General features: G+C 39.4%; 2 protein-coding genes across 2 annotated transcripts in view; one reads left to right on the top strand and one right to left on the bottom strand.

Moving 5' to 3' along the window:
- Positions 1 to 13,195, top strand: part of spidr (scaffold protein involved in DNA repair) — a 78,952-nt gene extending 65,757 nt beyond the window's left edge. The window contains exons 14-19 of the mRNA XM_079806205.1: positions 1,394 to 1,595; positions 2,216 to 2,347; positions 4,810 to 4,900; positions 7,977 to 8,091; positions 12,583 to 12,633; positions 12,718 to 13,195. Coding sequence (XP_079662331.1) covers positions 1,394 to 1,595; positions 2,216 to 2,347; positions 4,810 to 4,900; positions 7,977 to 8,091; positions 12,583 to 12,633; positions 12,718 to 12,840 — 714 coding nt within the window. The 3' untranslated portion in view covers positions 12,841 to 13,195. The remainder of the gene's footprint in view (positions 1 to 1,393; positions 1,596 to 2,215; positions 2,348 to 4,809; positions 4,901 to 7,976; positions 8,092 to 12,582; positions 12,634 to 12,717) is intronic.
- A 456-nt stretch (positions 13,196 to 13,651) lies between these two features.
- On the bottom strand, positions 13,652 to 15,269 carry cebpd (CCAAT enhancer binding protein delta). The gene has a single exon (XM_079806204.1). It carries the CDS (start codon positions 14,999 to 15,001, stop codon positions 14,147 to 14,149), a length of 855 nt encoding a protein of 284 aa, XP_079662330.1. The 5' UTR covers positions 15,002 to 15,269; the 3' UTR covers positions 13,652 to 14,146.
- Positions 15,270 to 17,587: the final 2,318 nt, after the last annotated feature.

Genomic DNA, 17,587 nt, shown 5'->3' with positions numbered 1-17,587 from the left:
TAATGGCCCAAACGAGTGCGGGCAGCCGCAGCGTGCCTGATGTTTTGTTTCCGGTCTAGCTACATCCGGAGTGGTGTTGTAGTTTTTCTAACGTTACTAGTTGTTGCAACAGCATGTGAAAAAACTACAAAGTTTGTTAGACCAAAAAGAACGTTAATCTCGCGATAAAAAAATTGACGCCGTTAAAATAGGTTTGCGTTAACGCCGTTAATAACGCGTTTAACTGACAGCACTAATTTAAAGGTGCTGTATGTAAGTTTTTGACTGTACTAAAGCATAAAAATACCACAATATGTTTGCAGATATTTCGGAAACATGCCAAGTTCACATGCTTGTTTCTCTGAAACAATAATGCCGTTATTCTGCTTTGAAATGTGTGTTCCGTGTCGGAATATCTGTTTTTGTTTTGGTCTGTGCGTTCACACACGTTACCAGTTCATCCAATAGTATTTCGACACCTCACACCGTGTCCTAACTACACGCGATAAAAGGCGTCTTTTCCATGTTATTTCAGCCGCGACGGCGACACGCGATGACTCTATTTTAGAAACGGTTTCTAGTTCTGCGACGCGGTTGGAACAACAACACAAAACATGGCAATAATAATCTCAGGTAATATTTATGTGCTTTATTTAATGTTAAAAGCGTGTAATGTGACTTTGAATATCATTTAGTGCTCCCAGCTTTGTCATACTAAAAACAACAAAGGAAAATTCACCTCAGATCTTGAAATTAAACAAATGGTAACAAGAACGTTCAAACTGTGAACAAACAAGTATATTCTGTGCACTTGCCGCAAGAGCCCGCCCACACGCTGTTCTGATTGGCTGTGGTTTTTGATTGATTTGTCGCATCTCGTAGTCGCGCCGCCTCTGTTGTGGACAGACAAGTTGCTTGTCGCTGGAATCTTATCGCGTCACGAGTAGTTAGGACACGGTTTCAGGTTGCAAGTTGGTGGAAAAAACAGCGTATTGCTGCCATGGAAGCCAGCAAACAAACAGGGTCAGAAATCACAGATTCTACCCAACCTAAAAAGCCACGGCATCCATCTAAACATCATTAAAAACACATTAAAATGCGAAAAAATCAACTCATCAACTTAAAGTGTGTAAGTCTCCCCACCTTCCATTGACAATTGCGCTGGTTCCTGTTGCGTGTCCTCAAACTGGCAACCCGTGGGGGCAGAGCCAACAGTGTTTTTAATTCGGACTGCAGTACCCATTTCAACCTCTAGCTGTCGTTCGTACACACAGCACCTTTAAAAAAAGAAAATGTCCATTATACATTAGAAGTCTTGCTGTATATTCCTGTGCTAATCTCGAACTCTCCAGTCAGTTCATACCAGTTTATTCAATAAAATGCACTGATTGCCGCATACATCTTGGTCTCGCAGAGCTCAAATGCAGGCGAAAGGGAGATGCTGCTGTTTGTGACAGATCCCAGTCTCCAAACAGAGCCGAACGCAGAGGGAAACAAGAGAACCGTAGCCGTGTGTCTGAGCCCGTCCTGCCTGATCCGGAGCTCAGTAACACAGGCCCTGGACACCCTGCAGCAACAACCCGTTCTGAAGTTCAGAGATGCATTGAAGGAGCATGGTATTAAATCACATAGACATGCATGAATGCATCACCTGTCTGAATGTACTGTATCGTGCACAGCTTTTTTTATACAGTGACAAAGTGCTAATGACTTGTTAATTGCTGCTTCATTCAATCGCAATGATGGTATTAGAACTTTAATGAACTTTCACTGTAATGTGAAAATACTATTTTATTAATAATGTATTTATGCGTCATGGTAGTATTTATTTAGATAATTAATTCAATGATTTACTATAATTACAAAACAAATATTATTGGAACATATTGAAATTTGTGCTTGATTGTAAATAATGTCTTAAAATCTTAATGGTCCAAATAATAGGCTTCATTTGGTGTGTGCAATGTTTTTGGGAGTGAAATATGACCTGGGCATGTTTTCATAATATCCAGCAATAAATGCTTTATAAAAAACTCCATTTGTTGTTATTTTAAGGAAAAGTTAGCCCTACTGAATGAAAGCCATTCAAGCTGAAAATCTCTGGTTCTGCTTCTTCATGTCTGAACTATTTTGAGATTTAGAGGTTTCAACAACATAAATCTCCATGTTGTCTTTCCTCAAAACCATGACTAGAACGTTCTGTGACATTATGCTACTTCTCCTTTTTCTAAACCAGGTCAGATATTCTGCTGGGATCAGACAGTGATCCAACTGGAACCAGAGGACCCGTCTTTCTCCATACCACAGCCCGTAATACTGGACCACCTGGGTCCAGAAACCCTCCCATACTCTCTCTGCACTGTCACAGGTTGGTATATTCCCTCAAGAGCCTCCCCTGTTTTTGAGGAGTTGGTACGGTCCAGCCTGACAGAACCAGATCTCAGGGGGATACAACATGTTTGTCCATTTAAACGAAACCAGTTGTTTGTTGGCTCAGGCTTTGTTCTTGATGCTTTGTTAGGGACCTTCTTGTGGTTTGTCATGTGCTTTTCCTTTTTAAAGATCTCTCTCTCCCACGTTGAAGGAAAGTTGTCTTTTTGCCCGGTTTTGAGATTTAAAAGTCTCAATTTGTTACAAAGTGCCCTGTTCATTCTCTTATTATATTATTTTAACTCATGCAAAGTGATGCAATCTCACTGTATTGTTCTTCATTCTGTAAATGATCCCCGAATATGGATCATTTTCACTAATCATTTTTGAAAGTTATTTCACTGCTTTTCCAAATGTTAGTTGTGTTGTGTTGTGTTATGTTTAGTGGTGTCAAAATTAACGCATGCTATTTTAAATTTTTTCACTTTAACACGTTAAAAATATTTAATGCAATTAATACATCATCTGATTTTTCCTGTTATCCCTTGGCTAGCGTTACATTATATGACCGCACTCTTATTCATGCAAATGCTTTTAAACCATTCAAGTGTGATAAGACAAGAGAGAACGCGCACACACACACACGTCTCGTGCACACAGAAAGCCGCTTCAGACAGCGCTTGAATGGACAAATACACATTTAGCAATTATGTATCCTTGCAAGCACAGCCTTAAATGAGTTAAAGGAACACGCCAACTTTTTGGGACTTTATTTTGTCACTTATTGAGCAGTAGCTAGCTGGAGCCGTTTACCTCCAGTCTTTGTGCTAAGCTAGGCTAGCTGGAGCCATTTACCTCCAGTCTTTGTGCTAAGCTAGGCTAGCTGGAGCCGTTTACCTCCAGTCTTTGTGCTAAGTTTACCTCCAGTCTTTGTGCTAAGCTAGGCTAGCTGGAGCCGTTTACCTCCAGTCTTTGTGCTAAGCTAGGGTAGCGGTGGGTGCGTCAGACAGAGTTATGGCACGCACGGAGATGAGAATGGTATGTATGGACTTATCTTACTCTGGGGGATACGGTGAATAAGCTAAAGTCCCAAAAAGTCGGCGTGTTCCTTTAAATGAAGTCATAAATGAACATAAAGAGAAAATAGGATGAGCATTAGATCCGTGGTCTTAAAGTGACAGCAGCCTAATAAACCTTCTGTCATTAAGGATAATTAAAGAACAAAAGATTTTGACTGAATAACTTTTGTAGCTTTAATAAGGAGCTTTAATAGTTCCTTTAAATCTTCCAGTCTGACTGGGCTAATAGAAAAAATTGAGCCCTGATATATTGAAGGTCACAGATAAATGTGACGTTTATTATAATGGGTTTATGTGAAGATTGTTTTAAGTTCACTTAAATTAAAAGTGGTTATATTTTTGTAAAGCGTAATATATGTTAAAATGTATAGCTTTCAATGATACTACAATGCTGAATGGCTATAATTAATGGCTAAAATTGAGAAAACATAGAGACATCAGTAGCAGTATTGGTATCTGGGATGCCTTCTTTCATAAAAAGTGGTAAAATATTTAAAATATAGGCTACTGTCTTTTGTTGCTTCTACATTCATTTTGATATTCAATGTGAAATTATTCAAATATATTTAAAAAAAACGTTAATATTAGGTGTGATTAATTAGTAATTTTTTTTAATCAAATGACAACACGTCATTTTTACTGGCATAAAAATATTATACAAACATATGTATAATATGTTATACAAAAATATATTATACAAACATATGTATAATATGTTATAAAAAAATATATTATACAAACATATGTTATGTTTTTGTCAAAGGTTTCATGCTGACATGATGTTTAGGTTGTTCTGTTCTGGAGAATAGAAATGTGATATTTGACACTCCATGTTAGACTTTGTATCTCTTTGGCTGTTTCACCCCGTAGATAAGACAAATCATCTGACTCGAAAGTGTAACAAGCACAAATTATCTTCTGCAGTGGTCAGCAAGTTTGCCGGAGGATTCTCCAGAGAGCAGAGGTTCATGCAGGGGTCTTATCACTGCCTGTTGTGTGTTATGTAACATAGATGTGTGCTGCGTGTTACTGCTTGTATGAGGTTATTTGTCCGAAAATGGGAAAGTTCTCAGAAGTTTGAACAAACACTATTTGATGTGTTGATGTGCCATGATTCCTTTTGGTAGAATATTTCACAATTCATTTCACAGTAGCATTTGCTTTGAGGTTAAATCAGAAGTGTAAAAATAGCACTAATTTGCTCATTTACTCAGTAAGTAGTAAAAATAACAGTAATGGGCTTATTCATAACTAGTAAATGGAACATATAACTTTGTAAGACACTAACACGATGCATAGTTTATCCAGCAAAGTGATTTTAGTCAGTTATACCAATGAAATAATTTTAATGAATGTGTGATTTGCATATGTGTATGTCCAGGTGTGATTGTTGCGGTGGACGAAAGCACAGCGTTCTCCTGGCCCACCTGCAGCCGGTGTGAGAGTTGCCGTTTAGAGTCTCGAGAAAAACAGTAAGTCCAAAGTTCTGTGCTAGACCAGTTCTAAGTCCAAACCGGTGAACTTTAAAGACAAGAAGCAGTCCTAAGTGATTGTCAACCTACAGCATAAGCTGTGTCCCAAATGACGCACTATCCACTATGTACTTATGCGCTATGTACTCAAACGTATAGTGTATGAACTTTACATGGTTATTTTGTCATTCAACATCGGAATCTGGTAGTGCCTCCCCCTCCACTATGTAATTAAAGCTGCGACAGTTGAGTGCATGAAGTGTCCAACATTCCACACTTTTTGGAATTTTGTCTTAGAATTTATCTTGGAATTTCCACACCTTTTGTTTTTTCGGGTATTTAAAGTGCACTTTTTCTTTTTGGAATTTTCAGTGTGAACACACTACTTACACTATTTATACTTAAAAACATTAGAATAGTGCACAAGTATGTCTGTGGTAGGGAGGGGCGGACAGATTGAAGTTCATTCTACACTCTTAGAAATAAAGGTTCTTTATTGGCATTAATGGTTTCATAAAGAACATGTAACATCCATAGAACCTTTCCATTGCACAAAAGGTTTTTTTAGTAAAATGTTCGCTTGGATGCCAGCTGAACTTAGCCCCGCCCACAACATTTGAGGTCGGGAAGTTCGGTCTGGACTTGATCCGTTGTGGTAGTCTGGCTATCAACAGACTTAACTCAATTTAAGATTGAACATTGGTCTGGGGAGTCTGCTCTGTATTTTTTACTGCACAAGAGGCGTGATCAACGAGCATAAATTAAATGATTCTGTATGCAATTGGATAGTCCTTCAAACAATCAGACTACAAGAGGCGTGATCAACGGGCATCGATCCATCCCTTCTCTATCCGTCATCGTGTTAAACCCGCCAATAGCGCGCCAGGTGGATAAACCAGTCTGTGATTGGTTCCTGCAAAAGTGTAACAGAAGCAGTAGAAATGAATGTACAGGTTTCCAGACTGAGTTGCAGGGAGAAATCAAATCGCCGGCAGACCAGGCTGGGTTTACCCAGTCTACCGTTGTGGAGCAACTATGCTCAAACCAGAGCTGTTTGGACCAATCAAATTGTCAGGGCGGGCTTTTTACGATGATGGACAGATGATAAACAGTAACGTAATCATCCACGCCACCAAAGAGCGCTTGGGTTTAATTCGTTTACTAAACTGAGAACTTGTTCGTATATGCCTTCACCTTTACTATTTCTCTCAAAAATGATGATTGTGTTGGTAAGTACTCCGTGTATCCTTAAATTCTTTTTACAACTCTAAAAAAGATAGTTTACACTCATCTTCTTCTTCTACTTCTTCCAGTGTGCGTGCAGTTAAAGGGATAGTTCACCCAAAAATGAAAATTCGGTCTTCATTTACTCACCCTCAAGTTGTTCCAAACCTGTACGAGTTTTCTTTGTTATGCTGAACACAAAAGAAGATATTTAGAAGGATGTTTGTAACTAAGCAGATAGAGCAACTATTGACTACCATGGTAGGAAAACAAATACTATGGTAGTCTAGTAGTCAATAGTTGCTCTCTCTGCTTTCTTACAAACATTCTTCTAAATATCTTCTTTTGTGTTCAGTAGAACAAAGAAACTCGTACAGGTTTGGAACATTTTGAGGGTGAGTAAATTATGACAGAATTTTAATTTTTGGGTGAACTATCCCTTTAAGTTCTGTTAACAACTATGCGTTGCTCTGATTGGTTGTAGGTCTATCCAATTGAGTGCAGAGGTATTTTCTTTCCTGGTTCGGTTGAAACACGCCTCATAATCACAGCCCAATGGAGCAGTATCAGACTCATATTCCGACTAGAGTTGAGTATGACGACGTAAGGCTAGTAAAATGTTGTTCTTTTAATAAATGTTCACCTTAATGTTACAAAAATGGTTCATCTACACTTTAAAGTGAAGGTTCCATTTGGGTTTTCTGCAGTAACCATTCTTGGTTCCCCAAAGAACCTTTCAGTGAACATTTCTTAAAAGAACTTTTTTTTTTCCATAGTGTGAGCAACATTTCAGTAATCTAAAGAATTTTTTCCACTATAAAGAACCTTTTGTGAGTGTGTGGCATCTCTTCTTAAAAAAAACAAAAAACTTTTGGAACGTGTTTTTAGACGTGTTAATCACTGCAAGGAAGAATTTCAGTACCAATGTTGTGTAGAAATGCCTACAGACATTATTACGGCATCGTCACAGCTGCAGATTCCTTCCTGCGTCATCTAATAAAATGAAGTGTTTATTGAGTCCCAAATGCTTTCTTTACTAAGAAGTTAAAATTGAGTTATTCCAGAGTGCATTTTAGGGGATACGTTTGTGGAATTTAATTTTGTTCCCGAAGCCACAAAAAAAACACTTGACATGACCATTTTTCACCCTTCTCTTTGACCCTTAAGATTGTTTAAGTTACGATTGTCTTTTCTTCCATATATCCGAGTGAAATGGCTTCTCGACCTGGAAAAGGACCTGATATTGCCCAGGTGGAAGTGATTGAACGGTTGTGGTTTGCTATTGGTCGATCTATAGATCGACCAGTAGCACTAAGATAAAGATTATGAGGCACATGAATTAAACAAAAAATTATGATGTGCATGGATACATCTTTTTTCTCTTTTTTTTGAAGGCGATTTTAAACACTTCTCAAAAAATGCTTCTACAACTTATGTATTAAAATGAGCTCTATTGTGATTGGTTGTAATTGGCTAATCTATGTGCATGTGAAATAACTCTTTCAACTCTTAAAGTCCCATACATTAAATGTCTTGTTTCACTCAGTAACATGTCAGATTATGGATGTAAAATGGGATGCGAGCTCTTGCATATCGATATCATGGAATGCCGGATGCATGCGTTCGTCTTATACGGTCCATAAGGTTGTTGACCTGTGCCTGTTCAGAGTTAATGTGTAAGATTTCTCCATTACTTTGAGTTTAATCACAACCCACCGCACGGCTAAATTGTTTTCACATTCCAGTGTAAGAGTTAAGCCGAAGTGATGAATCATGGTGCCTTTGAGCTCTCACACTGAAAAAGACTCAACACACATTTTAACAACAACAATAAAAGTTGCATCTGTTTTAGGAAAGGATTCCTCTGTTTAGCATGTGGAGCAGTGATGGAGGAACCGACAACAAAGATGCAGCTGGAGGTGTTTCTGAGCTGCTCCTCACTGAGCCACTGTACTGTCAAAGTCAAGGTGAGATGCTTTGTGAAGAAAACGTTTATTCCCACGATGGATGTCACAAAAAGTCATGTTTAACATGCTTATTTTGTTACACTATTATCATATTCACTCACTCACCGGTGGCTTTATTAGGTTCACCTTGCTAGTTGGAGCCCATTTACAAGGTGCAGGAAACATTTGTCTGAGATTGACATGATAGCATCACGCAGTTGCTGCAGATGTGTCTGCTGCACATCCATGATGTGAATCTCCCTTTACAGCACACCCCAAAGCTACTCTATTGGATTGAGATTGTAAATGTGGAGGCCATTTGAGTTTACTGAACTCGCTGTCATGTTTGAGATGAGTTGAGCTTTGTGACATGGTGCGTTGTCCTGCTGGAAGAAGCCATCAGAAGATGTGTACACTGTGGTCATAAAGGGATGGTGAAACCCCACACCTGTCGATTAGTAACATTTCCACAGTGAGATGAGATCTCACGGAGACTCGCGAGATCAAACGTGACCTGAGAGGAAAAACAAATGGAGGACGATCAGTGTTGTCAGCTGGTTCTCCTGACGTGAGTTTTGTTAAAGGGGTGATGAATTGAGAAATCAACTTTCCTTTGAGCCTTTGGTATATAAAAGTTCATCGTGATATAAAAATATCCTGTAAGTTTCAGAGCTGAAAACATCCTTGTTAGTCAAAGAAAAGCTTTTATAGACACTAGGCCCAGCAAACGATCGATCTCAGAATATGTCGACCACTGACGTAATAGGACGCCGAAGCACCGCCTCAAGCCTGCCCACTGACTCGTGGAGCTAAACGATGCCGGTTTCGCGTGTAAGACATTGCGTTTGTTCGCTTCATTTCACCGCGGAATCGATTGTAAACAAGATAGAGGTCGAGACTGGATTTGCAAACATATTGAAATTAAAACACAATGCTGTGCCTTCTATATTGGATCCGACAGGAACGGTGCAACACACTTATGTGAGTAAAACATCGTTTTTTATATGTTAGTATTGCATTGTTACAGATTGTTTGATATCTATTGATTGCGTGCGTGCGTGTGTGTGTACGGTTCGCGGTTATATTCACTGATGATCGGGTGAGCCAAGTAATTCAGAAATAACATTCCAATTAATCGCGGGTGGATGAGAGATGAATCATTGTGTTTGTTTGATAAAGATATATTTCGAGCCCTGTGAACGTTTCCCCAGACGCTTTCAAAACAATTCCCCACATGTACTGACAGGGGAGCTGAAGCTCGTTAAATATGCTAATCTTATCCAATCCTAGCCGTGGGTGTTTACTTCCAAGTCTTCAGTGCGACACGCCCATCAAAACCAAGCGTTTTTCAGAGAGCCTCAAAATCAAGGCATAAAGTAGCCTTTTACTTATTCATTATGATGTTTTTGAATGTAAAAACCACACGAATGTCTTAAGTCAACGTCAGACAACAGTATGAAAAAAAGCCAGTTCATGACACCTTTAAACTAAGGAGAAAAAAGAATATGGGTGATCCACTTTCGTGGCATGTTTGTGGCGGTCATGTTTCAGCTCTAGAAGCACGCAACATCTGGTTGGTGAAGCTTGCTTGCTCTCATTGGCTATCGCGGGTATCACATCAGAGGCAGTCCGATCAAGAGTCGATTTGGGATCATGTGGGCTCTGATGCAATCGGGAGCAGTAAAGTAATCGTAATAACACCACACAATTGAGGAGTTTTTGGACAAAAAGACATTTGCGTCAAGCCTTGAATCGGGTCACGCTCCCTGATCGCTTGGTGCAAATCTGGCTCAAAATCAGGCTTAAAATCTTCGTGTGTGGCCGGCCTAATAAAGGGGCCGGTGAGTGTACAAATACTTTACAATTTTTAATAGTTAAAGGGTTAGTTCACCCAAAAATTAAAATGTTATGTTGTTCCAAACCCGTAAGACCTTCGTTCATCTTCAGAGATATTCTTGATGAAATCTGCAGTGTTCATTTTGACAGCATATTTTGATTTAGTTTTAGTCATAGTCTTTTGACTAAAATGCCATTTAGTTTTAGTCATATTTTAGTCACCTAAATTGTTTTTAGTTTTAGTCTTAATTTCATAAGATTTTAGTGGACTAAATCTACAGTAGATTTAGTCTCCTAAAATCTAATGAGTTTAGTTAAATTGTAATACATTAAGCATTTAAGCATTACATAACCGACTGACACTTGAACTGACATTTTGGCATCATTTTGTTTTTGACATTAAAAATACTCAAAAGAGAGCTCAATTCACTTTTTTGTTTGTTTTTTAAAAACATCTATATAGTTTTTATAACTTTGTATTTCTGTTTTAGTTATCTGGGAGTTACCTTTAGTTTTATTTTTTAATTTCAGTTAACATTTATTTAATTTCAAGTAATGAAGTTTTTTTTTTATGGTTTTAGTTGACTATTATAACCCTGATACTTTATTGAATATGTGTCAAATACTGGTCTTTCCTCCTGACAATGAATTAAATGGGAATTAAATTAAATATAGTTTATTGTGTAAGCAAAAACGAATATATAATGCGTGACTTTTAATTATAAACAAGCTCGAAATACACCAGGGCTCTTATTTTGAAATGTCTGCGCCTTACTATTGCAGTCGCAGAATGCTTCAAGTTCAGATGAGGGAGATAAAATATGCATTGTTACAACCGTCTAAAACATATTACTATATAAACATCTTAAACATTGTCATTATTCATCAGCATTAGTTCATAAATAATTGCCTGGCATAAATGTGCGCTATTCATTGATTGTGAGCCGCTCTGGAGCGCTGTGTTGGGGATGCGTGAGCCTGTAGAAGCGCAACAGCTCCGTGTTTTCCAGCGGTTAGATCAGCACGTTCAAATCAAATGTGCGCATCTGTTACAAAGGATATCAGTTCTGAATGGATCTCTTCCCTAATCGTCCCTCCCTAACATTTTCGTCTTGTTTATATTTGTTGACGAAAATGACAGTACATTTTCGTCATAGTTTTTGTCATCCAACACAAATTTTTTTTTATTTATCGTCTCGTTATCATCAGTGAAAAAAGGTTGTTGACGAAAATTATGACACAAATTATTCGTTAACGAAATTAACACTGGAGATCCATCCGAGAGCTCTCTGACCCCTCCATAGACAGCAATTTAATTAACACTGTCAAGGTCCAGAAAGGTAGGAAAGACACCGTTAAAATAGTCCATGTGACTCCAGTGGTTTCGAAAAGTAGATTAAAGTAAATAACGATTTATTCAACAATCTCTTCACATCTGTCAGTTTCCTATGCAGTTTACTTTGGTCAGCTCCGGAGTCAGCTTCACACGCATCAGCATCGGCCAATGGTAAGCCGGCGCTCTGGTGTAGCTCTGACGTAACTCAGAAGCGCTGGACTGTATTTACTACGTCAACAGCGTAGGAGACTGACACAGACGTGAAGAAATTGTTGAATAAAGTCCTTATTTTTGTTTGTTTTTTGCGCTCAAAAAGTATTCTCATCGCTTCATAAAATGAAGGTTGAACCACTGGAAGCACATGGACTATTTTACTGATATCTTTACTACCTTTCTGGACCTTGAAAGTGTTAATTACATTGCTGTCTATGGAGGGGTCACAGAGCTCTTCAATTTCATCAAAAATATATTTTTATTTGTGTTCAGAAGATGAACAAAGGTCTTACGGGTTTGGTTTGTTTGTTTAATTATCTTGAAAATTGTAAAAAAAAATCAATAGTTCATTTTATGTAAAAATATTATTTGTGTGTGTGGGTGTATTTGACACCGACCTCTTCATGACAGGTTTCGTGAGATTGTAATTCTACTTTCCTTAAAAACAAACTCTAAGACATCTGTGTCTACATTTCAAATTACGTTAAAGGATGAACTTAAACACTGAAGAAAGTGAAGCTAGCGTGATCTAATCTCTCGTGCACGAGTGTGTCATCTAGAGTTTATCTCCATTCCGTTTTATTTCCTGGAAATTTCAGCGATAGCGGAGGGGCTGCATATTGTGGAACAGATTTAACAAGATACCTCTCATCCGTTATCAGAAATGTGTTTCACACACCCACAGAACTGGAATAAACTACTACTATTTTGGACCACTGAGTAACTGATGCATGAAAGGGAAAGTTTATATATTCTGCTCTTAAATGACAGATTGCCTTTTATTGATATCTTCACTTGTTTAATAAAGTCTAAATGAATACTAATGTACTTAATACGAAGCTATTTTTATAATGCGTTTGATTGATACAACTGTCCTCGTGTAAAAGAAGCACTGCATTTACATAAATGATGCCTTATTTTGTTTTGTCTAATGCTGTCCAGTGCAAATTTCTCACAATGCTTGATTAGACAAGGTCAGACAGGGTTGATTTCCTGAGGCATTCAGTGTCTTAATGATTTCCGGAGGCGTCTGTAGGTTCACAGAACATGTTAATGTTTCATACAGTATTCCTGCCACATTGTGGGAATCAAATTATGATATTAATGCATTCATGTGCATGTTTCAGTTGCAGCAAAAGACCATTACGTCTCTCTTGAACTCGACAAGGTGTTCTGAGGTAAGATTCTGGACTGGACAGAAGACACTCTGTTTCTGTTTTTGATTGACAGTTAATTGTTTGTTTGTTTATTTGTGTAATCAGGGTTACAGTGTGGAAAATGTTCTCGGGTCGGAGATCGGTCCTCTCAGCACCTTCGTCCATGTGGTGAACAGAAGTCACAGTGTTTGGATGGGTTTGGAGGAGTTATCCTTTGACCTGCGCTGACTAGCAACCTTATGTTATTGTTTTCTCTTGTATTTCTTTCCAAATGTATGTAAATAAACAAAGCAAAAGGGCAGAGTGCCAGAATAACTTTACTGAACTGAACCAAATTACTTTTTGGATGATCAATCTGGACCCTTCCGTTAATATTCGTATGAAAGATGCTCATGTGATCTCCAGACACATTTGTTGCTGTCAATCAATTGCCAAAAGTTGCTTCTAGCCGCATTATAGTGGTTTACGTTAAATTATTTGAACAAAAAAAGAAAGAAAAAAGTTTCAACAAGTTCGGATCTGCCTTGTTGCTCTAAATGACAAACGAATACCTACAGTCACTATGAATAAAACCTGTTATGCCAACAAATAACTGGTCGTTTTCATTAAATATCAACCTATGTCATTTTCACAACCATTTCAATGGATTATTTTGAAGTTTGATAACTGATATGCAAAATTGAGTTGACAGGTTTATACCTACTAGCAATCATCACACTACAACTGTGAAACATAATATGCTCTATTAACATTTGTATTATGTCTAAAGATTATTATTGATTATGTATGCCAGGGAATTGGTTCTAAATTGTTTTGTGATCTAAGTGGTAAAATTTTTTTACTTGACAACATGACTTTAAAGTTAAACAACAACTTATAGATATTTTAAGCAATTTACTAATACGTTAAGTATGCTTCTTTACCTGTGAATGCTATTGTTTTGGTATATGAAACTTAAACGTTTACCTTTGTGGTAGTTATTTACCAACTTCAATTTAACAGCAGCTTCGAAATGTCTGACAGCGAATTATATGTGGTATAACAAAACATAAAAGTGTCTCTTTAATGTTTACAGCGAACATTGCTTTGCCCATAAATCCAAAAAGCGCTATTCATTGCATTTGCATGCATTTGACGCTAACTGTCTTCGTTGAACTGATTGACAGCTGGAGTTTTCAAAAGACCACGCCCCCTCAGACCCGCCCCCCTGCACACATGCGCGTTCACATGGAGGTTTTTTTAAATTTTCGTCGTTTTATTATACATTTGTACACACTGTACAATTTCAAACATGCTCTGGCATTAATACGAAGTTTGGGGAATTATAAAACAAGTACCATAAAAACATATATGAAGCTTTTTTCTGTAATAATTTAGAATACAAAAACATTCACAAAAATAATCACGACACCATGCGGTGCCAAAAGTCCATCATCCGATGTGTAACTCAACGCACGTCTGCTACAGAAGAACATAGTAATTCAAGTTCACTGAGGTATGTTTTGGCAGGGTTTTTTGCGCTCGCTGACGCGCGTCACCGACTGTCAACAGCCGCGCGTGTCCCAAACGAAAGTTCTGGCCTCTGTTTGAAGAAGTTTCTGAGGCTGCCGAGTTCTCGCGTCAGCTGATCGATCGTCTTGTGCAGGCGGTCGTTCTCCGCGTTCAGCTCCATCATCTTCTGCTGCATCTCCAGGTTGCGCTGCTTCGCCTTGTCCCTGCTTTTACGCACGGCGATGTTGTTCCTCTCGCGCCGCTGGCGATACTCGTGGCTGTGTCTGTCCACTGTCTTTTTGCCCTTTTCCTTCCCCGGCCTCCTGTGGGAAACGGGTTCTGGCTCAGGCGTGGTGGGAGGTGTCGGTTGTCCCGTGTGCATGAGGCTCACGGACGTCTGCGCGCACGTCTCGATCTGAGATGGTAGGGACGAGGACTGGTCGCTGTCGCTCCAGTCCGCCTCCCTCTTGATCGGTGCGCAAAACGCGCCCTTGCCAAACCCCCCATCCTGGTGCTGCAGCCTCTCCGAGCTCTTTTGCGCAAAGCCGCCGATGCCTGGCATGTAAAACTCAGGCTTTTCTTGCTTCATGGTGTTGTTGAACAAGTCGGCGAAGAGCTCGTCGTTGCAGATCTCCAGCGGGACTGTGGACATGGACTCGATGTAGGTGCTGAAGTCGATTGCGCTCTCGTCGTCGTAGATGGCAGGCGCGTTACTGAGCTCCATCATGCTGCTACTGTTATTGTTGTTGTTGTTGTCCTGGGCCATGCCATGCTCGCCCCCGGGTTTTGCATCCCCCGGCATCACTTTATTATCATAGAAGTTGGCAGGCTCCATGGCCCAGCTCATGTTGCATGGTGGCGTTACGCACTGCGAGTCCAGGTTGTATATGTCAGACATGGACGTAGCGAAACTCTCTCAGATGGTACCAAAATCAGCAGCTCCCTTCTGAGTCCCCCGGCAGTCCAAAAAAACCCGAGACCGATTCGTGCAATCACACCCTAGTTTCGCGCAACCAGCGCGTATCTCCAAAAGTCTGGCTGTCTATCGAACAGGTGTTAAAGTCCTCGTAGCTCTCTATCGAAACTCCGCCGTCCTCTCGCATAAGTACTAGCGCGCGGCCTGCGTCACAGCATCCCCGCCCCCTTCCAGAAGCCAGTGAATGTCCAGTGTCAGTCACATGTTCCGCCCGTGCTCCTATTTGAGGAGAGTCGGGTGTGCATGAACGCCTACCAGCACACGAGAAGAGCAACTTGAAGAGCTGTCAGAAGTTCGAGTTGTAGGACAAGTTTGAATGCGTGTGCATGTGTGGAAGGGAACAATATTTAATGCGCCACTACCAGCGTACATAAATCAATACGCATAAAAACATTGGAAACTAATTAAAAAACTTTCTGTTGTAGGACATGTTTGAATATGTATGTGTGTGTGCGCAAAAAAAGGATCAGTGATCAGAATTCATTTACTGCGCCATTACAAACATACCTAAATATATAAATGAAATGTTATATTTGGCTCGTTCATATTTCTTATTGTTGTTATTATTAGCTGTTGTATGTGTCAGACATGGACGTAGCGAAGTAGTATAGTAGTAGTTTCTGCTGTGAGCTGTTACTACATCTGTTCTTTTCATCTGGATGTTTTTATTTTTTTTTATTTTAGAAGCACATTGAGCATATAAATGCAGTACAAAGAGAATATTCCAAAATATAATAATTCATTGAAATATTAAAGCAAGGGAAATCAAGATAAAGAATGTACATATATGTATGTACATATTTGTGTATGTGTGTGTGCATGTATGTACGTGTATATATGTTTGCATTGTGTGTGTGTGTGTGTGTGTGTGTGTGTGTGTGTGTGTGTGTGTGTGTGTGTGTGTGTGTATATATATGTGTGTGTGTGTGTGTGTGTGTGTTCAGGACTTGTGTCACCGTGGGGACCTAAATTGAGTGTGAGTTTGTGTGTGTGTGTGTGTGTGTGTGTGTGTGTGTGTTCAGGACTTGTGTATGTGTGTGTGTATGTATGTATGTATATATGTATGTATGTGTATATATGTGTGTGTGTTCAGGACTTGTGTCACCGTGGGGACCTAAATTGAGTGTGAGTTTGTGTGTGTGTGTTCAGGACTTGTGTCACCGTGGGGACCTAAATTAAGTGAGTTTGTGTGTGTATGTGTGTGTATGTGTGTGTGTGTGTGTGTGTGTGTGTGTGTGTGTGTGTGTGTGTGTGTGTGTGTGTGTGTGTATGTATATATATATATATATATATATATATATGTGTATATGTGTGTGTGCGTGTGTGTTCAGGACTTGTGTCACCGTGGGGACCTAAATTGAGTGTGTGTTTGTGTGTGTGTTCAGGACTCGTGTAACCGTGGGGACCTAAATTGAGTGTGAGTTTGTGTGTGTGTGTGTGTGTGTGTGTGTGTGTGTGTGTGTGTGTGTGTGTGTGTGTTAAGGACTCGTGTAACCGTGGGGACCTAAATTGAGTGTGAGTTTGTGTGTGAGTTTGTGTGTGTGTGTGTGTTAAGGACTCGTTTCACTGTGGGGACCTAAATTGAGTGTGTGTGTGTGTGTGTGTGTGTGTGTGTGTGTGTGTGTGTGTGTGTGTGTGTGTGTGTGTGTGTGTGTGTGTGTGTGTGTGTGTGTGTGTTCAGGACTCGTGTAACCGTGGGGACCTAAATTGAGTGTGAGTTGTGTGTGTGTGTGTGTGTGTGTGTGTGTGTGTGTGTGTGTGTGTGTGTGTGTGTGTGTGTGTGTGTATGTGTATATATAAATGTGTGCGTGTGTGTGTTCAGGACTTGTCACAGTGGAGACCTAAATTGAGTGTGAGTTTGTGTGTGTGTGTGTGTGTGTGTGTGTGTGTGTGTGTTAAGGACTCGTTTCACTGTGGGGACCTAAATTGTGTGTGTGTGTGTGTGTGTGTGTGTGTGTGTGTGTGTGTGTGTGTGTGTGTGTGTGTGTGTGTGTGTGTGTGTGTGTGTGTGTGTGTGTGTGTGTGTGTGTGTGTGTGTGTGTGTGTGTTCAGGACTCATGTCACCGTAGGGTCCAAATTGAGGTCCCCATGAGGAAACAAGCATATCAATTATACAGAATGAGTTTTTTTGAAAATGTAATATTGCAGAAAGTTTTGTGTGATAGGTTTAGTGTAAGGGGGAAGAATATAGAGTTTGTACAGTGTCAAAACCATTATGTCCCCACAATGATAGCAAAATATATATATATATTATGTATGTTGCATTTGACTCTTCATTAATGTGTCCAAAAAGTCATTCATCATTTTCTAAGGAACATACAGACATGTATGTTTCTACATGCATTATCACACTACATACATTGGTCCATTATTATGGCACTTCATCTTGTCAACCACATAGACATCTAGTGGATTTCAGAGGAATTGCCTCCATTTTGTCTGTGTTGATGTTCTTTCCCGCGAAAAAGTCGGACTGTACCAAACAGTTGATGAGATTTTTTTATGTCG

The sequence above is a fragment of the Gobio gobio genome (genome assembly GCF_949357685.1).
Source record: "Gobio gobio genome assembly, chromosome: 23".
Classification (NCBI taxonomy): domain Eukaryota; kingdom Metazoa; phylum Chordata; class Actinopteri; order Cypriniformes; family Gobionidae; genus Gobio; species Gobio gobio.
Note: the sequence above shows the minus strand (reverse complement) of the source record. Positions and strands in the feature narration are given on the sequence as shown.

Excerpts from the sequence above, each read along its gene's own strand:
- cebpd (XM_079806204.1), bottom strand. The coding sequence starts at position 15,001 with ATGTCTGACATATACAACCTGGACTCGCAGTGCGTAACGCCACCATGC.